Genomic DNA, 23,383 nt, shown 5'->3' on the forward strand with positions numbered 1-23,383 from the left:
CAGAGAACTTTAAAGGCAGTGTGTGCCAAACCCACCGTTGTTGGCAGTGTAGATGCCTTTGAGCAAGCAACCCTTGGCCTTGAGGCTGGAGATGTGGTTCCTCTCGCAGTGAAGCACCTCCAGCCTGGGGAAGACTGAGGCGTCCAGCTCCGTCAGCCGGTTGTCCCTCACGTCCAGCTGGGTCACGTGCCTCAGCAGGTCGGGCTCATCTGGCACCATGCTGGAGATCTTATTCAGCCTGACAGAGGGGGCAGGGGGGAAAGCGAAGGTTCAACTCCGGCTGAGCTTCACAGGTTGTAGCCTTTCTTATGAGGGAGGGAACATGCCTTAGGTGATAGCTGATATATTGTGCAGCTGCTTGAGCTCTGTTTAACTTCAAGGGAACTGATTTAGACATATAAGGCATAAATATATTATTCTCTTCCATAAACAACATAATTTATAGTTTCAGATGAAAGAAACAGCATAAAAAGTCATGTCAAAATAGACTTTTGGTGTTTTAAAATAGACAATAATGCTGAATGCTTCATATTATACACTTGTGGTTATCACAAACTATACCTAATAACTTAGGAAAAGATAGAATGTCCATTGATCATTATTCTGTTGATTATTTGTTTCATAAAACGAAGGTAAAAACTGAGGTGTAGGAGCTTTAATAACATAAATAATTGAGTGAAATAATCTGTTGTAATAATTAATACATTTTAACCCATTAAAAGTGTACTTTTAATTAAAATACCAATAACAATATATTCCTAACTCAAATACATCATCTTTAAAATTACATGGAATACACAAAAGCAGCAAATTCAGGAGACAAGTTGCTTTAAACTCGCTGAAAGACTTTTACCTCTGTGGTTTCCAACTAAGACAACAAACACATCAGAGATACCACGTGACCTTCGCTCCACCAGGTGGGAAACGCTAGAAAATGTATTTACTGACCCAGTTTAAGCAAAGTCAGAAGAAGTCAAGTATTAACTGGAGAATACTGCAAGTCACCACAGCTCTGTGCTTTTCCACACAAGGTGAAGACACCTGATGGAGCCAGTGCAGGCAAATGATTTCCTGATTCCATGCTGTCTGGCTGACTGATCACGATTTGGCTTCTTCTTAGTATTTCCATCATTAGTGCGATAACGGGTCATTGAGCACAGTGTTTGACTGGAGCACAGGTATGACTGAGGATTTAACGTGATATTCGTTTGTATGTCAGAGATTCATTATACACTCCCAGTCATATATCATGATCAATAAATTCATATTTGTGACAATGTGCGTGCACTGTTGTACCTTAAGTCGATGTGTTTGACTCGGAGAAGTCTGAAGTTCTGCAGGACGAGTGTTTCTAGGTTGTTGCCGGCCATGCACAGCTTCTCCATGGAGGTCAAACGCTCCAGCACCTGGGGAACGTGGTTGAACTGGTTGAAGGACAGACCAAAGTAGCTCAGCCTCTGCAGGGATCCCAGCTCGTTGGGCAGCTCATCTAAACTGTTGCCATCCAAGAGGAATGTCTGCAAGCTGAGAGAGGAACATCAAGTTAGACGTTGGACTTTAGGAGGAGACAAGCAATGATGATTCTTCATTTTCACAGATATAGAAGCTCAGAGGCAAATGCCACTGTACTGACAAGTTCTTCTTCAAATATTCAGCCCTTATGATCACTACACTTGTGATTCCAGCAGGTGGCAGTAGCATCATAAATGCCCTACCGGCCACTTCAGGAATCTACAGGCATACCAGATCATTCAGGCAGATTAACTTCTCATCTTGTCATGTTTCAAACCACACACCAGTTTAAATGTTTTCCAACAGTTTTCAATTTAAAGTACATGTCCAAACCAAGCTGTCAGTACTGAATACTCTACATTACAGAGGAATACTGTAGCCTGTATTGTTGTGAAGGGACATAATACATAAATAAATTAAAACATTTAACCCGTAGAAGCACTGGGTCTTTATATATATCACATTTATATGTTTACCATGGCAATGTTTGGTATCTTTTTGTCAGCACAACATTATTTTGCTTTTACGTTGTGACATCTTGGACCATCCATGGGGTGATTGGCACCTCATGTGAGTTCAGGCCCTTATTCCATTAGCCAACTTTTTATGAAGTGAGTATAAGGGATTTTCCACTGGGTCGGAGGCCGGTACTGGAGCTCAACCAAAACTTTAAACAAGTCTTCTATGAGAGAAAAGCTTGTTCTGCCCTATTTGAAATTATGGACTAGAATGAAGATTATTTTATTTTGGTGGGGCAGAGTAAAACTTTCACTAAGACATCAAAAAACATAATTTCTAAGCCACTACAACAACGTAAAACAATCAATAAAGTTTTATTGTCATTTGAGTCCTCAAGGACACACAAAAAGCTGTCAAAGAAAAAGTACCAAAATATAAGAGGAAGAGCCCAAAACATCTGCACAACAGATGAGCCCAGAATCAAGATGAAGAAAAAGAGGATATATAAATATTTTCAAAAAAGATTGACAATGAATTTTGTCTCGTTACAAAGAGAAATTAAACAGACCAGGAACAAGGCCGTGACTCACTACCCTCACCACAAATGCTCAGTGCACGTTTCTATACGGTTTGATCACATGCTGAAAGTATCAAAGGGCACCATGACGGTTGTAAGCCATGTGCTTGTTGTTTGGTAACATTCGGCTTTATAAACTTGTGAAACTCAAACTGTTAAAAATGCAGTTGGTCTGTTCCCCATGCTCTGAGATGGCATCAGTGCAAACACTGGTCTCATGACAGCAGTAAACCCCTAACAACCAATAACAGGGAGAGGGAGGGTAAACACGTAAAACAAAATCAATAACTCAATAAGTAACAGTGTAAGAACAGGTATGGTGTAATATATATATATGGAGGTACAATGTGCATGAACTTTAGATTCAGTTATGTAAATATGAGCAAAGATTTAGATCTTGAGACACACAGTGGGGTTTAGTCACATCAGACCTGTGTCAACAACCTCCTGTTGTTACTCACTTGGTCATGGCTCCCACGGAGCTGGGCACAGAGGCCAGGTAGTTACAGCTGAGGTTGACCTCCGTCAGGGTGGGGATGTCACAGATGGCGGGGGGAAACTGACTGAGATGGTTGTTGGACAAGTTGAGGCTTCGCAGACGGGAAAACCTGAAACATGACAGAAAATAATTAATTACAGAGTAGACTGAGAAGAAGAGAAGAGAAGAGAAGAAGGGAAGAGCGATTGGAGATGTAGTTGTATCTTGTCAGCATGAATATTGCAGGAGAAGAAATGTTCATAAATACATTAATGAAATAGATTCATGGGCAATGTGGCAAAGTGTAGCTAACACTGAATTTGTTTAAGTGAAAAACACAGTTCGACCTCATCACACCCACAAACAAAGCATTCCTTTTGACTAAACCTTCCTATTTGGTTGTTGAGCAAACAAGCATGACATTGACGTCTGTGTTTTTCATTCAAACACCGATGACCAGTGGCATTTGGCGTGGTGTCCCGAGGCAGAGCGGCGACCTTCAGATGGGTGAGCCCCTAAGTGGGGTGGGAGCCAAGGGAATGAGGCGGGGAGGGGGGGGAAGGACTCTCTCTGTCCTTATTTATCCATCTACACAAATACAGACACACACGCACATGCAACCCGCTATCACCTATCGTGCACCACAGATAAAGCGGCTATGTCAAGTCAGAGATTGTCAGTAAACCATATTAGTACCGCCGGCTGGAGCAGCTGCTGATACTGGCACAATGTCAGATTTTTCTCCCTATGTGCACACACAGGTTACAAAACTCACACAAATGCACACACAGTATATCACGGCGATGGAGAAAAAAAGCAAACAAGATGTCAGAGGTATTGATTAGGGTGGCCAAGTAATTCCAGCTGAGGGTGACTCCTGCAGGCGGTGGGTGGGGTTGTGTGGGAAAATGTCATTCCGCTATTAATCAATCTGCTGAGTAATGCTCATAACCCTCCCCCCCAAGAAGCTTCCGTTGTCTGTGTCATGCTTTGTCATTCTATCCGATCATGCTATGCTCCATTCTCCTTTCCTTGTGTATTTAAAAGGAGGCCCTCATCATTTTTAACAAAGATAATCATGCAAAATTAGCTATATATATTTTTTTCTGCTACATTATAAAGCAGGTCTATGGTTTCCTTCTTCTATTGAGCCTTTTAGCCCCTTTTAACTGAATGTTTTGCTGCTCCAGCCTTTAACGTCTCTGTCATCAACCATCTTACTAGACGCTTTAACCAACATGTAATCATTAACCAACAGTCCTGATAAACCCACTGTATAAAAAAGCCTGCCCCCCCCCCACTACCAAACAGCAAAGAGACAAAATTAGCATCTAGCTAAATAAAACTAGGACCAAAACTAAGACCTAGTTACAGCAACACTACAATGACTAGGTGCTAAACAAACCAAGCAGCATTGTTACATGTTGTGGAAACTTGTTTTCTATCATGTTATACATAACTTCATATGGTAATTATATGTTTTGCGCTTACAGCTAGTCTCAAGAAGCCAAACATAGCTGTCAGAGTAGGTTTTAGCCTGCTAATCAATATTTGTGTATTCATTATTGAACAAGATCATGGTTCATCATAGCTCCTTGCAGCATTTTGAACTCTTTTAGCTCGTTGTTTTGGTATTGCAGCATGAAACTCCTGTCGTGAGCCTAATTTCTATACATTTGCTTTGTTGCGTTCAGATCAACCCACTGTACACGGCAACAAACAAAAGACAGACAAAGTTAGCAACTAGATGAAAGGTAGTGGAAAAACTACCAGCTTAAAGTTAGAGGTTTTTTTGGGGAGTTGGTGAACTGCAAAAAATATACATGAAGGGTGAAACTGGACTCTAGGTGAACATTTACAACTCTGATGGTACACGTAGCTGCTTGCTAACAGTTTCAGCATAATACTTTTAGGGTGATATAACTGCTTCATATTGTTTTTAGCCACTTCTTCTGGTTTGACAGTTAATGCAACTTTAACCTAACTTTTTGTCAAATATGTTTCTGCCACTCCTCTGACTTCCATCGCTCTTTCCTACCCCCACTCACTTCCTTGATATGTATGTCCTCTGAACTGTCATGGATATGTAAATAGACAGGCAGACAGTACGGTCATAGGTCAGGCGTCGTCAACCATGCATTACCCTCGGTGAGAGATGACCTCTGTGTCAGGGTGAGAGATGCATGCTGGGAAGACAAAACCATGCTAAAGGAAAGAGCCAGTATCCAGGACAACTGATTATGCATATCTGATTGGCAGTTCACCCACCAGTTATTATATGACCAGAAAGGAAAGGAGGAGAGAGGCATGTGACAGGTTCACACATTCCATGGCTCTTGGAAAAATACAAAGCACTGTGACTCCATGTTGGATGTCAGTGAAGACCAGTGTTTGTATTGAAACAAAAACAGACTCTCACACAACTCCCCACACCAAAACACATAAACCCACATTCGTACAGGCTGCACACAGCAGATTCGTGTTTGGGCTCCAGCTCTTTGGGTTTCAGTCTATCAGGGGCAAAGAGGAAATGCCACTGACTCTGCCACATGCTTCTATATGTCGAAAGGCCTCTATTTTCAGCTAACTATTCATCTCTTTCTCATTACTGACCTCTTTTTCACTCGTGCTGGGTCAAATGCGGATGAGCCTACTTAGGGTTTGCCAAATCTAAATGGATGTTACCTTGCTTGTCCAGCAGGGGAGCATTGAATCACTTGCTCAGATATTTAAAAAAAATCCCACATCAACTATATTGTCATTATTCAAATGATTAAGATATAACATATTAAAATAACCTGGATCTTCTTCTCATTCATAACTTTCTATCAGGAGGACATAAACCATACAGGACCTAAGGGGGAAAGATACTGTGTGCCTCACCCTAAATATTACCTGAAAGTTAACCTTAAAACGTCTCCACCTTAAAATGTAATGATTTAAAATAGAAGGACTTGCATTTTTCCCTCTAAGGAAGATAACTCTCCATTAAGTGACCGTGAAAAAAAGATGAACAGCCATCTCATGGAGAAAACAAAGAATGCCATACTGTATCAAGACTCTGTATGCACTGACCCCAAATCTGTAGCCCGCAGCCCCTGTTTCTGTGTCGCACAAGCAAGAAACTCTCTCCCTAACACACACACACACACACACATGCAAATGCACATGCAGACACTCAGCCGACCCATTCTGCAAACACATACTAAGGCATCAGATTCACACAATTAATTCAGGAAAAACTTTTGGAGATAATTTTCAGAGAGAGATGCTTTGACATTCATTTGCCACTGTGTGCATGGATGCAAATTAATACATGCATACACACACAGACACACAAAAACAAATTCACATATAGTCCTGGATGCGAGCTTTAATCTGTGAGCATGATAAGCATGCAGCAGATGGTGCCCACAGTGAGAGAGAGTGAGGGAGGCCAGGGACATTAAAAGCCTCCCTGCAGATGCATCCACCCTTTTCGGCTCTGAGCTCGTTTGGCCTGGCCTGGTACAGCACAGCCCTGGCTAGCCTCGTCTGTCTCCGTGTGCCAATGGCCACAGGCTGCTCAGATCGATGGCTTGCAAACTGTAGGCGAACGCTAAAGCACTCCAAAACAGCCAGCCATGACCTGCTGTTTGCGGTAAAGCCTTGCTGTGTCCCGTCTCTCTCTTCCTTGTACAAACAGCCCTGCCTTCTGTTGTGGCCAAATTAAGTTAAGCTTTGCTAAACCTTCTCAAGTCTCATCTTGCCCGAATCAGCCCATTCAAACCACCCAGCCAGGCCTCCTTGACCTGTAATGGATCCCAAAGGCTTTCAGCTCCTTCTGCCTATCCCGCTCCTTATAGTTCCGCCCCAGGTGTGTTTACTGTAGATTTACGATGGCACTGTACCTCTGCAGCTGCTGCAGCCGCTGGTCCGCAGGCAGGAAGTTGTGTTTGAGGTTGAGGTGGGTGAGGTCGTGGCTGTAGAAGAGGTTGGTAGGAAGCTGCTCCAGGCTGCAGCAGGACAGGTCTACCGAGTTTATTCTCTGGGACACCATCTAGATGGCGGTGGCAAGGAGAGCAACAAGGGTGGAGAAGGTTACAGAGAGAAGGAGAAAAAGAAAGATGGAGTTAAACAGGATTATCGCCCCCACACACGACTCTAGTGGTTTACTCTGTGTGTGTGTCTGTGTGTGTGTGTGTGTGTGTGTGTGTGTGTGTGTGTGTGTGTGTGCAGCCCTCTGCTTAAGGGTCAGATGTCATTCAACAGCTAATCATTTTAGGATTAGAGAGTCAGGAGAATTCAAGGAAAAGTCCTGCAGGTCAGTGACCTAACATCACACATTGCATCATCATCTAATCTAGTTAACTGCAGGTGTGTGGCGCTGTTCACCTCTGATCATTTGCTTGTCAAATTTACAGGAGCCGAGAAGCTTGAATCTACAATGAGACGACAGCGTCTCAACCACTCTTTGTATCAGAGAAAAAATTATTTCTTAAGATATCACAACAAGACTCTTGATATTTTACATTTCAACCATTAACTTCCTTTAAAATAAATATGAAGACAACATAAATACAACCAAACATATAGAACTTGAATAGAGGAAATTTTTTTACGTAAATCGCAAACATAAATGCACTGCATTGTTAATTGTGTAATATAAATGTTTAGATTTGATTTTATCAGAAAATCATAGGCAAGCATAAATACCAATACTGTTATGTCTGTGAAAGGCATAACGGTTCAATCGGGCTCTAGACAAAATCTACAGTCTGTGAACCTGAGCCTTTCAGAGCAGAGTTAGCTAGAGGCTCAGCAGTTGTCACTTGGGCACGAGCCGCCTCTTTCCAGGCTCCTATTCTGAGTGGCCCTCTGGGTGCTGGTGACATGCATGTCCCTGTTAATATTTAGAAAGGAGGGTTTCTGGCCATGGCCTACTTGAGTTCAAATTAGAGAAAGAGAGAAAGAGAGAGAGGGCGAGGGAGAGAGAGAGAGAGAGAGAGAGAGACATGAGTGCTGTTTGTGCTCCCAGAGACACTTGGGTTATAGTGCGTACTACAGAGTGGACAGTATGTGCACTTTTCAGTCTACTTATCTCACACAGTGGGATTGCAGAGCCATATTTTCATACTTCAACTTGCAGTCACCCCTAATATACAATGCACCTGACCCATAAGTGTCACTGGGGAGCATATGCTCATGTTCTCCCTCTTTTCTTCGTCTAACTCTCATCCACATGCACACAGCCAGTACCTTGGCAGCGTGTCTGTGCCATCGCAGGTGCTCCGTGAAGCTGTCAAAGCTGACGTAGTAGGTTTGACTCTGAGGGCCCGCTGAGCTGAAGGCCAAACAGTGATTGTGCTTCTTCACCTCCTCCACCTGCAGCACACACACACACACAGGATTGATGTTAGTCGCAAATACTGGCATCTCGGACCCCCCCTCTGAGTATAAATGATAAACCCACGCATATAGAGTCAGACAATAGGAAGAAGGGAAGAAAGGAAACAGAGAGGAAAAGCTGACACATCTGCGTCTCAATAGATGATCTCTTATTCGAAATGGCTCCTGCTGAGGGAAATAAGATGCTAAATGGCTGCAGGATAAACAAATGTAGCCAACCGGAAACAAACTCGTGAAAATATATAAGGCACGCATGATCATATAATGAGCCTGTGCGTGACATGAATGTATGTGAAATTGCCTTTTAGAAACGCAGAGTCACACACACACACACGCACACGCACGCACACGCACACGCACACACGCACGCACGCACACACACACACACGCACGCACACACACACACACGCACACATCCAAGGCACATGGACTCAGAATGAATGGCTGACTGGTTATAGTTACTGAATAGAATGCTGGCACACATACCAACAAACAAACCACATACAGGCCCATGCAGAGGCACTATTTGCATGAATGGTTGACTAGAGGTCATCTGTTGTTCGAGAAATGTTTAAGAAGTAGGTGTGGCGGAGCACGAGGTGTCCTTTGTGTCGAGCAGACGAGTAGAAAAGGGATATACAGAGGAGCACTCGGAGCTTACGCAGATCCATAAAGCAATAAACAGATAAAGGTCATTTTTAGGCAGGTGGTTTATAGAGAGAAATAAAGCCACTTGGATGTAATAGGGATCCATAACACTAAAGATTATTGCATGTCTTGACTGCAGATGAGAAGTGGCCAGAAAAAAAACATTTTGACTTTGTCAAGCCTGGCTTGCATCACTTCTGTGTGACCTTGAGCTGAAGTGAACAGAGCAGACAAACTGGCAGACACACTAAAGGGCAAACAGTTGCTGAAGGTAAAATGTAGCCAAGGAGAAACCTCCCTGCAGTAGACATTTGCAGAGGGTAAAGACACTTTGTCAGGTCAGTGCATGGTGATACGACATTATGATTTTATCATCCAAAGCATAAATTACATGACACTCCCATTAAAGACAAGGATGAGGAGCAACAGTTATTTCCCTGCTGTGGTGCGACTTGTACGTACTTTTCCTCCAATGAGCGGCAGGATATGCATCTTCCCTGTCTGGCTCTCTTTAACAGAGGAGACGATGAGGCAGGTGCCGCACAGGATGACCTGTCGCCTGGTCCAGCGGTTGACCGGTAGCTGAAGCTTCCCTTTCCGAACGTTGTACATCCCTGACAGCTGGATCCGCTCTGAGTTCTCGATGCTTTGGGGTTTCCCTGAAACAATAAAGACAAGATACATAGTGTGGTTAGATGAAATGAATAGATAATGTAATTTCCCCCCCAAATAACATTTGACGGTAAAACCAAGTAAGATTAAAGGCCTTATACCTGCAGCAACACCAAGCACAAACTGCAATTTCCTGTCCAGTGCCCACATGACAAAACTAACACTGTTCTTTATCAGATACTATGTTCACCGCTGTCAGCATCTTAGTCTAAAGTTATTTTTGTTGAGATAACTTTTGACCTGCAGGTGGCACCAGATGAATCACAATTGATAGGCTTCATCCTCTGGCAGCCATGAATATCTGTGCAGAACGTCATGAAAATTCCATTCAGTGGTTGTTGAGATGCTTTAGTCAGGGCCACTGTCAGGCTATAAACTGCCCTGCTAGTTACTACATAATGCCACAAAGTGAGAAATACACCCACAGTGGTCAGTGCTGTCATAGCACAAGATCTAAGTTCAGTGAGCCTTGCGTGTCCTATTTTGCACATGGAACTAAATAGTCCAGATTTGCATTCAGTGAAGCTCTCAGTCACAAACTCAAGAGCAGGTGCACCACTTCTCAATTGTGCTCTTAGAATTTCTAAGTTGCCTTTATTTGGTTTTACCCATCTGTCTTTCTCTCCTCCATGGCCTGCTCTCTTGCTTGACCGCCAGCCTGCCAAACCTGAAAGTCAGGCTGCTTATCAGGCGTTGTGTCAGCCAGGCTCTTATCGCTCTGTCTGAACATCCACCTGCTTTCTGTCTACCTCCACCTCCGCAAAAAGAAACTCATCGGGCTGGCATGCACCATGTTGTCTCTTCTCTATCTGTCCAGCTGCCGCGGTTTTGGTTTCTCTCTTCTATCGATAGTTTATAGTAATTTTATAACATTGTGTTTAACATCACAGTTTTTAGAGGAAAGACCGATGGCTATGTGGACAAAGCTTTCCCTTTCAAGTGACATGCGGCCTTAGAAAATGTGTCTAGTACTGTGACCTGCTGAATCCCTCTCGCCCCATCTCTTTTCTGTAGAGGTCATGCTATATCCATAAAGAAGTCCTCCTTAATAACAGCTTGGCTAGCTTAAACCCACAAGTCGCCATATTGGCTTACCTGTGTGTGATTTCACATAGCACGCAGGCAGGATGTGTAACGTGTAACAATAGTGTTGTCGTCCTGACCCACGATGCTGGCGCTCCCTTTTACACAGCCATCAATCAAGCTTGATCCGCTGACAAAAAGATGGAACCACAAATTCTCTCATTTCCATATTTGTACCTTTCATACAGACAACAAGCAAAAGTGTCTTTTGTCTTTGTCAAACTCTCCCGCAGGGTGAGTCAGAGGGTGTAGAGGGGAATTCAATAGAGGAAAAAGTAAGAAGGGTAAACAAGTGCGAACGTGCATACAATCTCACGGCTTTAAACAATTCAGGTTTTTCCCATGCCGTCTAAAAGGCAGTAGAGTGCTGTGCTGCACACTGCTCTGATCCAACACACTCAGCAGACCTTAACAACCTTCTGACCAGGGGTCTTCTTACATGAGCTGATGTGCTCAAACCTGAGGTCATGCCAATATATACACATTTTATTCTAATGATTTTCACACACTTGTACACAAATGAATTCAGCCGGAATTGACCTTTCCTTTGCGCTACAAACTAATCTTGCTCATAGCACAATCAATACTTGTCTGTTTTACAAAAGGATATTTACTTTGACTAAACGCTAAGTATAAACATAACCGCACTGTTGTTAAATGTTGATGAGGGGTCATGTTTGAGGGTGAGCTGCCTTGGTATATGCTTAAAGAGCAGCCACCATCAGTGGGCATGTTGCACAGTACTGCACAAACCTCTGGACAACTGACGAAAGCACAGGGATGGAGCTGTTTTAAAATTATCTTTTGTTTCGTTCTGAAGAAAAGATATAAAAATGCAAAACTGTTTGCGACATACATCAGACATACATGCAAGACCTTCCAAACAGCATGCACTTGAAAATTTGAAAACACTCCAAGTTGTGTGTGAACTACTTTAACACACGTGGGTGGTTCTGGAGAGGAAGATGTGTGTCTTACTTGAGGGGCTGTTTACACACCTGCCAAGCAATGCAGATAAATACTGTGCACAAAGCTATCAACCCATCTTTAATATCCTGTATATGACACTGTACGTTGCATAAACGCAAACCTCTTTCATAAATGTTTTTGCTGTTCTATAGCACTAACAGCAGTCATTGAAACTTGATGTATATGTTAAGGGATCTGTACTATTTAAAATCATTTGCTCTTACTCTGTATTTACATGTGAATGTGAAAAATTCAGCTGAAAACCCTTTTGGGATTTTATGAATCCACCTATCACAATAAAAAAATATTTATAGGTGTAATCTTTATAGTGTCTGATTTAAATCGACAGAGACTTCTTTACTTTATAACCACAGCGAGCTGATAATTATATTAGTCTAACAAACCTAACAAAATAGTTTAGTTTAACATTTGTATTTGTATCAAATTCCACAAGGAACATCCCTTCTCAAAAATGGTGTGCCTTTCTGTCTGTTGCTCCACACTATTTCACATGAGTGAGTGTTGCAGGGAGTGAATAAAACTGCAGGTTTGATCTCTTTTTAAAAAGGTCATCATTGCCATGCACTCCAGGAACACTATTGAGGGTGTGGGCATTTGTTTTATTGTGTGTATATGTACACAGTGGTACAAGTTCTGACTGGGTGAAAAGTGGAAGAGGAAGCGGCTTAAAGAAAGAAAGTAAAAAGGCTTGGTCTTATATACATAGTTGTGACCATTGTTCAGATTCACTGTAATGGTATTTCATGCACCAGCTACATTGCTGAAGTGACGTGTTAGGTGAGTAATTGACAATGCCATGCACAAAATGTATCAGTTGTCCTCTCTTGTTTTCACTCACACTCAAGTGGTTGAGATAAGGGAGTTAAACTGGGGACTGAGGTTTTCTTTGAGAGGCAGCAAGAGGAAGGAATTGATAAGGAACCTACGATAAGGAAATGAGCTGAAAATGTGAGTTTGAAACATTTATTATTAACTATCCCCACAATGGTCAATTTAGAGCCTCCAATCAACCTCATCCCCATGTGTCTAACTGGAGAAAACCCATAGATTCCAGATCACCACCACCAATGTCTAATCAAGTAAATCCAAAGGCAAGGAGCCACTCATCCACCAAATTCCATCTGAATCCATGAGACACCATGCTAGGAGACAGACAAACCAACTGGGGTGACTGAACAGACTCGTTACCTCGTTCCAACCTCACTGGCTGGCAGAGGTAACCGGCTGGAGCATCTTTTTATGGCTGAGCATCCGAAGGGGGTATGTGTTGCATTAGACAAATTATTCACAAGCTTTTAGCCTCAATGTGTCACATGGGCATATTCCTACTATTTTTAGGCCTTTTGTTGGAACATGCTCTCTCCCACACAAGCATATGCACAAAACACACACACCCTGCTCCTCCTCCTACTCACACACACACTCACTCACATGCACATGCACATGCACACGCACACGCACGCTGACACAGTGACGGTGATTAACCATCTCCATATGTGCATCCCTGAATTTTGATGGACCAGAAACAGCGAGAGGGTTTATTTCTTTTTCAGAGGGAGAACAGCACAGACAGCTTGAGCTTGAGTGGGGCTACTTTTGTGAAGAGAGAAGCTGAAAAGGCACTCCAGTATGGGTGTTGCAGTTTTACAACTATCTCACATGGAGGTGGGATGACTCGATAGAGGCAAACGTTTCAGGCTTGACCATGGGAACGCACAGTGGAGGAAGCAGGGAGACGGGTGGGACTCCCATGTGAGCATCCTGTTTACAGGGGTGGACCAGAGACGAGCGGGGTACAGTAGGGGAAGGAAGTTACGGAGAGACAGTTTTATTCCAAATGTCGGAGCCACTGGCCGCCTACACTCAAAATATTTTGAGCAGCGATGATTTTAGTCATGGTGGTGATCCCATAACCTATGGGCGATGCATGAGATGTGAATGTAAAAATAATAGACAGGCCCTGCAAGGTGGGTGTGTTCGTGCTCTATTCCTAGACATACGGCATGTGGGAGCAGGAGTACTACAGTGTGTGTTTGTGTTGGTTACTGGAGAGGGCTTCCTTCCCTTTTCCCCAGGAGGAGGAAGAGACAGTTTCCACTCCACGCTTGATTCCAATGTGTAAGCAGCCCTACCGCTCGAGACCATTATCGCCTTATCTTCCTAATCTCCCTTTGAATGATGAAAACTATTCCTGCGACAGCATAAAGACACAGTCAGTGATCCAAATGTGGAGCGATATAACACCTTATATATTTAATATGTGTTACACCGTGAAAATATCAAAATATTTTCACCTTGAAGCACAGGTTGGTTTTATAGTGTAAATACTAAAACACCAACTGAGATAAATTGAAGACCATATCAACTGTATATATGTAGAGAGCTTTCATTCAATACCCGATGCATTCATGCATAAGCATTAGGATCAAACTTTGATCTCACGCTTTGGCCTTGACCTTTGACGGATTTGAAAAAATAAAATAATAATAACAATATCACAGGTCTTGACCCCACAATCCAAACTGGATTAAAACCACTGGAGTTATAACCTTAATGGACAGACAGATGGACAAACAGCATTGGTTAAAATACACCAGCCTACTACTTTGCAGCACGGGTGTAAAATACATTTTAAAAGGGAGACAACCCAACAACCAAAAATCCAAGTTAATTTCTTGTCGGGCTCTTAAATGTTAACATTAAAGTTAATGAATGGCTTTTTTTATTGACTGTTAAAGCGATAATATTTTATTTCTGCAACATAAATTTCTCAATTACACGGAAAGCGTCGAAATTGCAAAACTGGCACTTTGCATTTTCGGTTCAAGTGAGGACGTTAAGCCTGTGAAACACACGTTACCGTACTATTCAAGAACGAGTACGCAGATGTGTTACAGCTGCTCCTTATAGTGAGCAGCGATAGATACCAATATGGAAGTATTTTTCCCAGAGACAACCACATGGTTTCTTCCACTGCATGGATACAAACCTGCTTCCCAGATGCCCCACTGGCCAAGACTTCCATTACAGTTAGCAATCAGCACCCGTGGCTGACCCCTCTCCATCCATCACCCGTTTAGCAGATCAATGTCTCTCTTTACTCTGGAGCTTCTCGGTAATAACAAGGATGCCACCGTGGTTAATCCTCCTGCCCTGCTAAATGCAACCTGACATCAGCACACCTCCACTACAGGACTGGGCATGCCGTACCGTAGGGCATCAATGACCCACATAAGTCGCAACGGGGCACACGCATGCGTAGGCGCAAACACACACACACACACACACGTGCTTATTCTATAGGCGGGAAAAGATGTGATGCACCGGATGGCATGACTCAAGAACCTATAAATACATCTATATCGGGTCCTTATATCTCCACTCTCTGCATTTTTTTCGCTTCTTTTGAATTTAATCTAAACTGAGTCTTGTTAAAGATCTAACTATAAAGGAAGCATGTCTACTATCTGATGGAGGACAGGACACCAATGAACTGTTAGATTTGTCATTCATCCGTACAGTGCTGGAGTTTAGAGTTTAGGGAAGTTGGTAGAGAAGCGAAATGCAAAGAGATGTAACACTGCCAGCTGTTACTCGGTGACACAAATAACGGTACTATTCCTCTATTACAAAACACACACATGCACACACAATGTCAAGATGCATCAGCTTTAAGGTGTCTGTGTGCAGGCGAGGGACGGATGTGCCTCCCATATCTGATCAGCTATGCCTAAATCGCTCCACTCCTTTATTTGTTTCTCAGTCTCTTCGGATGACTTGAGGTGATTACCCAGATCCAAAGTGACAGGCCGGTGCTAAGCCAACTGTCTGCTCGGGCAGCGGTGGACGAGCCTTGCCGGAAGGTGGAAGAGGCCACTACGGGTGACAGGCAGCTCGCTGCACTCACCTCAGCGCTACACATTTCAACCACAAACGTTGCACTTTACCTCTCTGCACCTTTTAAAACGACGCATATGTTAAACCGTGAACGTTTTTCAGCGGTGTCGTTTAGCTTCACAGTTCCTCGAATGAGTGATACTTAATTAGTATTTAACATCTTCTTAAAAAGTTGCCACATGTTCTTATATAAGCGGGTCTTTAGAGGTACCATGGGATGCCTCCCCCTCTGGCACTGAGGAGGTGTTAATGTGTGAAATGTTTCAAGCTGTTCTTTGTGTTAAATTGATATGAAGATGATGTACATGTCTGCATGGGAAATCAGTGAGATGCTTCTCTACTATCTCTATATTTGCACATGGGCCTATGGGTTTCCATGTCCTTACTTGGAATTGTGTGCAACATAAATAAGTTTGGCTGCCATGTTGTTTTACATTTGAAGATGCTGGACCACATTTCGACTGCAACAGAGACTACGTTCAAATGATCAGGAGTCAAAAGATCAAATGAGGACGAGCTAGAGAACAAAAGATTAATTTAAGCCACAACCTCGACCTTTCAGTCAAGACCAGGAACTTTGTTCAAGGCGCTAAAAGGTTCCTGCAGAGCGTTGTTTGCCTGGTGATATATGAACAACCGACGGCTACAACAAGCTGTTCCAGTCCAGTGCACCAAGCAGCAGTAATGACTTTACAACAATGATGATGCTATATAAATCGAGCACTACAATAATAAACATGGAAGAGATGTTTTATGTGATGATTTACTGTTTTACACTCTGGATTATTGAGTCAATGCTAGAAAAGAAACTAGAGCTAGTAATGAACTGTCAATGTATTCATTTGAAATGGGAAACAAAAACTAAGGAAAACTAGGATTTTACAAGCTATTTTTAATTTAGACCCTGGATCCTGTGGTGGAACCACAGCTTTTGTTGGAAGTGGTCAACTGGTGTTGCTTAAGGGACGGCAATGTCGGTCTAGTCCGATGGTCAACCACTTTGACACAGACTGAATTGTCTGGGAAATTATTGAATGGATTTCAATGGTATTTTGTAAAGACATGAAGTTCTTTAGATGATGACACCATTGGCTTTTTCTGTGGCAATGCATCTTGTGTCACTAACACATCATCAGGACAAATTTTCTGTTTATTTTTTGTCATTCCGACAAAATAAGCGTAATGACTCCGTCATAAGGACGGAATATGAAACACTTAAGAGCAGTCAACAGGAAATCTTGACCAACAGCTGTAAACGATGCAGTGTTTGAACAGCCTCACAAGCAGTTGATTAGCTAGACGAGCACTAATGATTGTTTAATCATTCATGTTACCGCTTGCTTTTATCAACAATTTAATTAATGGAACAATTAAAGATGATCAGATTGTTTTGCATTTTAGAAGGGGGGGGGGGGCATGTTTGTTTTTCATGACAGGAAAGGGGAGGGTTACAGTGAATAGTTTTAACTACCTGGAAAACAAGAAACGTATGAGGTGTGTGTGCACTAGCGGAGTGCTTACAGTCCCTCTTGAAAAAGCTGAGTGACATTCTGCTTTGTGCTCCCATCTATTGTCAGTCACTGCAAATCTTTCAGCTTAAACAGCTCGAGGTGATGTTTCTTACACCCAATCTCCACTGATAGCAGCTGCTGATGCAGCGTTAGGCAGCAGTGCTCTTTTGGCTCAGGGAACTCTGGGGAAAATATGCTGCCAAGGCCCAGGTGACCATGAGGCGTGCATCCATCCCCGGAGAGAGGGCAAAGTGGATAATTAATAGCTTGATGGATGCCCTCAAATTCTGATAGCTCATCTCTCTTAGACATGTCACCAGGAAGGACACAATCAGAGAGAAACAGGCACACACGCAGACACACACAGTTACACACACGCAGACACTGTACAATCCCTCCTCCTTCAGTCCAGTGAAACACATCCGGAATCCAAATGAGGTCACAGCCGGCAATATCTCCCCCATCAAACCATTATTACCCTTTGGCCCTGGGGAGAAGGGAACTAAACACCCTCCTGCTATTAAAGGCATTGCACAGCTCCATCTATCAGGTCAGCGCATTACTCTCCACTGCCTGTAGGGGAAGTGTGTGGATGCACTACAACACAGGGATGACCTGAAGGAGGATTTGCAGTGCGCCGTAATGCAGATTTTTTTTTTTTCTTACTTGAATTTGACCCACTTGCAAACTCAGTTACTCTCCTGCATTTTTTATTTCTAGCACGACTTTATTCACAAACAATATGAATATGAAATCACAACTCTCTCGTAACTCTCACCTGACAGCTGGAATGAGGAACTACAATTAGAAAGGCCCCCATAAGAGCTTAATAAATCACGTTGTGCAGCTATGAATTTTTAAATAAATGATTAATGTGCACCTAAGTCAAAGAAATAGCAGCGTTTCCATAAGCAGCACTGTCCTTCACGATACTCGCTGCATTGTGGACATGCTCCATCAAGCCATTCAATCAATATCAGCCTAAAAATAGAAGCCGGTACAGCGGACAGAGACGAGAATTGTGTTATGGATGCTTTAAATTGCAGGTGTTGGCATCAGTATGTGGAATAAAAGGAGGAAGATTTCCCCCTCCCTGTGATTCCCTCTGTCAGTGGAGGGGGTCTGACGCTGATGTATAAGCGGATATATGCTCCCCTCCTCCTCTCCTCCTCTCCCCAGCTCCACTCCTGCCGCTGTTATGTAATGAGTGTGTGTTACGAAACCTTACATTGAAAAACACAAGCCCAATGAGCGGCGAGCAGCACACAGACACACACATGAAGAGCTCTGGGGATTGCTTTAGCCTCCTCGCTTGTGTGTAAGTGAATGCAAATGTTGCCACCGTGTCTACTGTGGTGGAAAACAATGCCCGCATGTTAACTCGTGCATACAACATGTGTGGAAGCATGTGTGCACGAGGGTGTGGACTATGAAAGCATGGGTGTACATTTTTGTACGATTGCGAAGCTGTGAAAGTGTGCTGAGCTTCTAAATGAATTATTTAGTAGGTTTGTGAGGGAACGTGTATGTATGTGTATAAATATATATACTAATAAATGCATGAAGAAAAAACCAAGAGTCCATAGTGGCATATTGCAGTAAAGTCTGGATAGTGGGAGATACAGACAGGACAAGCGAAGCAGAGACAATAATGTATAGATAGATAAACAGACATAGAAAGACAGAAAAAGAGTTGCTACAGGCGCATCCTGTCACCTCGGGCAGAAAGACCCACAGGAGGAAAGAGCACAACCTCAGATAATCTCACTCAGCTGTAAACCACCGCATTAAGAGTGGCACAGAACAGAAAACCATCCGTCAGACAGACACCACTGTCCAAAAATAGGAATTGCAGCGTTGTAAGCTGAGTGGAAGCACAACTACGGTACCTGAAATAAGTCAATGTTGACTCAAGCATTTAGGCTGTTAATGTTAATGAATTATGATTATGAATGAAATCTATAGCTCTCCCAGAACGTTTTCCAATGCACCAGTATATATTAACACATCCTCAAGAACTAGATAAAATACACAGAATCGTGGATTGAGTCTGGTACAGTAGAGATTTACCTCACAGAGAATAACCATTAACACCGAGGTAATTAGATAAACACATAGCTTGCACAATCCATGCAATTCACTGTAAACGGATACATTTACAGTTAATTACATTCACTGATGCAAGTAGATTATCACGTTGCTGTCAGATAAACGCAGGTAGCACTTAAGCCATTAGCATCTCCAATAGTTGTTTAGTGTAATGGATACATTGACACATTGCTAATTGGCCATGTAAATTATGAGTTCCTCTGAAGAAATATAAAACAGGTCCTTTTAGACATATTTTATTATGCATATTCTGAGCTATATTTACACAAATTAATAATAAAAAAAAATCCCCTTTATCAAATCCGAATTATTATTAGATTTAATGAAACCTAATTCAATGAACTAAAAACTGTATTACTGACTGATGGCAGCAACAAAAAGCAATGAGGGGGGTTCATTTGACTGTGCCTTTTGTTTTAAGTTACAATACTAATAATTAAAAAATGTTCATCATATCAAACCCAATGTAACTGGATTTGTATAGTAAATGACATCATCACTGCCTGGCACAATCTGCCTTTCCTCTACTGGATTCATGTGGCATGCACCTGCACTATAGGGGATTCGCATGAAACAAAGCGTGCACCGAAATACCCTCAGAAGATAAAAGCCAGTGCATGTGCACATTGCACATGATGTGTGCAAATGCTCAAATGTTACGTGATGACATCATCTGGAAGAGCAACACAGTCATTCACAGTCATTTCGAAAGAGGACATTTTTTTTTAATAAGGCTACAGTGATTTATGAAAGACACAAGCTGCACAAGCTGCGTGTCTTCCTCTTACGCTGCCTCCTCACTCGTGCTGCATGTGCACTGAATCCCCTATTTGTGACTGTGTAGCTCCTCAAAGTGTTTCCTGACCTCAGGGATTGATAAAGGGTTCCAATCATTCCAATCGCAAATTCAATGTTTATGCTGGAAAAAGGTAGCCTGGATGCCAGACGAACTTAGCCCCGCCCACAACATTTTTGGTCGGGCAGTTCGGTCTGGAGTCGCTCCATTGGGAAAAAATTATGGGGCGTGTTTCAACTGACCAGGAAGTAAAATTCCTCTTCGCTCAATTGGATAGACCTACAACCAATCAGAGCAACGTAGTATGTGACGTATGCTAAGCAACGCATTGTGAGTTATTTACTAACGCCGGGTTCACACCGGACGCTTCAGCGCAGCGCCAAGCCTTAAATAACAGCTGGCTCCCATCCACTCCCATGTTAAAACTTTGTGCCGGTCACACCGGAGGCTGAAGCACCGCGAGGCAGCCTTGGCGCAGCGCGGTGCTTCAGCCTCCGGTGTGACCGGCACAAAGCCGTGCAGCGAACTACTGGATCAACGGGTGATATTATTAGCGCTGCCCGGCGGTTCAGCGTCGCTTCAGTGTCCGTTGTGAACAGCCAAGCGCCGGGGCGATAGGGATTAGCGCGGTGCTTTGGCGTCGCCTCCACGTTCTGTGTTCCTCTTTCAAAATGAATGCGCTGTCGATGTCTTCTAAAACAGACTCAATGGCAGTGGGAAAAAGGTCCTGTAGAATGTGAATGCGCGCGCGCACGCACACACGCACACACACACACACACACACACACACACCTGTACAGTCAGATTCCTTTGAACAAAACTTAAATTATTTTGTTATCAGCAGAGATGCTATAAGAGGACAGTGAGGTCTATTTACTGAAGACCCTTCATCACATCATTTTAGGCTGATTAAATGCTTTTTTTCCTTCCAGGTTAAAATACTTTGATGTCTCAGTTGGCTCCCGAGTGGTGCTAATATCTTGCTAGCTAAAGGTCAGATGCATTCTCCATCAAACCCAGAGTTTATGTAATGCTGCTCCGTGTGGATTGACGCAAAATGCATTCACTGGCGTGGACGAGGGATGAATATTGTATGTTGGGGAATAATGAATAACCAGCAGGTCATGAATGCGTGAGAAACAAACGGGAGCCTGCACAGTAGCACACACACACACACACACACACGCACATCCAGCAAGCCTGCACACGTGTGAACTGAGTTACTGTTGTGTGATAGTAAATTGGCAGGAGTGCTATGGTGCCCACTTATGTAATGTCTCTGTCTTGCTTGCTCTCACTCACACACACACACACACAGATTATAACCAGAAAGGATTTAAACTATGCGAGTGTGAATATTTTAACGTTTCAGAGGGCATGGAAGGTCTCAGCTGAACTGAAATGTTTTAGTTTTTCCCTACTCATCATCCTCCATTATCCATTCCCCTAGGTATATAACGTCAGGTTTCACTATCTCCAGCTGTCATCCATACACTCTAATCCTCTACCTACTTTCTTCTCCTAAGATAAAAAGTCTGAGTTAATGTTTTATGAGGCGGCCCTTGCAGGGATTCACCATTTCCGGCCCAGCTAACTCACGACCTGACCTCTCTTTCTTCACACCACAGCACTCTCTTTAGATATGTCAGCGCGGTTTCCAGCACACAGACGCTACATCAATACTAATATGATCTCCATCCAGACGAGCGGTTTAGCTTTGTCTCTGTAATAATTCTACTAATTCACCTGAAAACACATATCGCACTGGGAATGTGAGTTCCAGTTTAAACAGGGAGCAAGTAGTCTAATCTGCAGCAAATACTACGGACGAGAAAGAACAGTTGTGAAAAGAAAGACGAGAGATTTCTTTTCTTGGGCCGACACCGAGGAGGAAGATTTACTGACCATTGTTTTCTTGTTTTATTTCAATGCTGGTAGTTAAGTCGTGACTGATAAGAACCAATTAGGAAGTGTACGAATTTTTGCCGATACATACTGCAACACAGCCCCAGAGTTTTCAAACTAAAACGGACCCGACAGCGTTTCCGAACCCCTCTGTTGTAGGCGCTCAAAACTGGAAAGAGTGAAGCAATTTAAAGCTAAAACACAGTCTTGTGGATAAAGTCAGAGGCACTGTAAGTGAAAAGAGAAGCTCCAAAGTGTGCCAGATAGTGTACCAATTTAACATTAGTATTCCCTTCAGGCCTCCTCTGCATCCACAGCTTCCTCTTCCTCCGGCCCAAACTGGCACACCCATTCCCTGGCCCCTCCCACAGCCCTCCACTTGCCAGCGGTCCCCGCAGTGTGTCCTCAGCACGGCCTGTGCCATCACGTTCAAGGATACACTGTTGACAGCTACGGGTCACTGCAGTCCAGGCACAGGGTGGCACACACTCATGAATGATGCAGCACTCGCCCTCAGTCTTACAGACCTCTGCTAACACATGAGGACACATAATCAGGCTAGCATGGGGTGCATGGTCGCACAATGGCACAGAGGAAAGCTGTGGCGTTTAGGGAAGATGCAATTAAAGCAAATCCCACAAGTCAACAAGCTGTGTATGACAACTTTGAGAAAGATTCTCTGCCTAGAGAAGCTCAATACTAAGGTATGACCTGAGGCTTACATCCCCATAATGAGCTCCATTATACTAGCCTGGATGCCAGACGAACTTAGCCCCGCCCACAACATTTTAGGTCGGGCAGTTCGGTCTGGAGTCGCTCCTTTGAGGAAAAATTATGCCCGACCGGGCCAATCAGATTGTCAGGGCGGGCTTTATACGATGATTGACAGATGATCAACGGTAACGTAATCAACCACGTCATCACAGTGCCCTTGGGTTGAATTCGTTTTCAACAAACATGCCTGCCGCTGGCGAGCTGAGATGTGTAGATGCTGCCATTGAGTCTGTTTTAGAAGACATCGACAGCGTATTCATTTTGAAAGAGGAACACAGAACGTGGAGGCGACGCCAAAGCACCGCGCTAATCCCTATCGCCCCGGCGCTGGGCTGTTCACAACGGACACTGAAGCGACGCTGAACCGCCGGGCAGCGCTAATAATATCCCCCGTTGATCCAGTAGATCGCTGCACGGCTTTGTGCCGGTCACACCGGAGGCTGAAGCACCGCGCTGCGCCAAGGCTGCCTCGCGGTGCTTCAGCCTCCGGTGTGACCGGCACAAAGTTTTAACATGGGAGTGGATGAGAGCCAGCTGTTATTTAAGGCTTGGCGCTGCGCTGAAGCGTCCGGTGTGAACCCGGC

At 43.4% G+C, this 23,383-nt stretch overlaps 1 protein-coding gene across 1 annotated transcript in view; it reads right to left on the reverse strand.

The window, feature by feature from the left end:
• phlpp1 (PH domain and leucine rich repeat protein phosphatase 1) overlaps positions 1 to 23,383 on the reverse strand; it is a 47,621-nt gene that overhangs the window by 6,654 nt on the left and 17,584 nt on the right. The window contains exons 2-7 of the mRNA XM_053438050.1: positions 9,525 to 9,721; positions 8,265 to 8,390; positions 6,917 to 7,065; positions 3,010 to 3,156; positions 1,297 to 1,524; positions 36 to 238 (exon numbers count right to left, since the gene is read on the reverse strand). Of these exons, the coding sequence (XP_053294025.1) occupies positions 36 to 238; positions 1,297 to 1,524; positions 3,010 to 3,156; positions 6,917 to 7,065; positions 8,265 to 8,390; positions 9,525 to 9,721 (1,050 nt within the window). The remainder of the gene's footprint in view (positions 1 to 35; positions 239 to 1,296; positions 1,525 to 3,009; positions 3,157 to 6,916; positions 7,066 to 8,264; positions 8,391 to 9,524; positions 9,722 to 23,383) is intronic.

This window comes from Pleuronectes platessa, chromosome 13 (assembly GCF_947347685.1).
Source record: "Pleuronectes platessa chromosome 13, fPlePla1.1, whole genome shotgun sequence".
In the NCBI taxonomy this organism is placed as follows: domain Eukaryota; kingdom Metazoa; phylum Chordata; class Actinopteri; order Pleuronectiformes; family Pleuronectidae; genus Pleuronectes; species Pleuronectes platessa.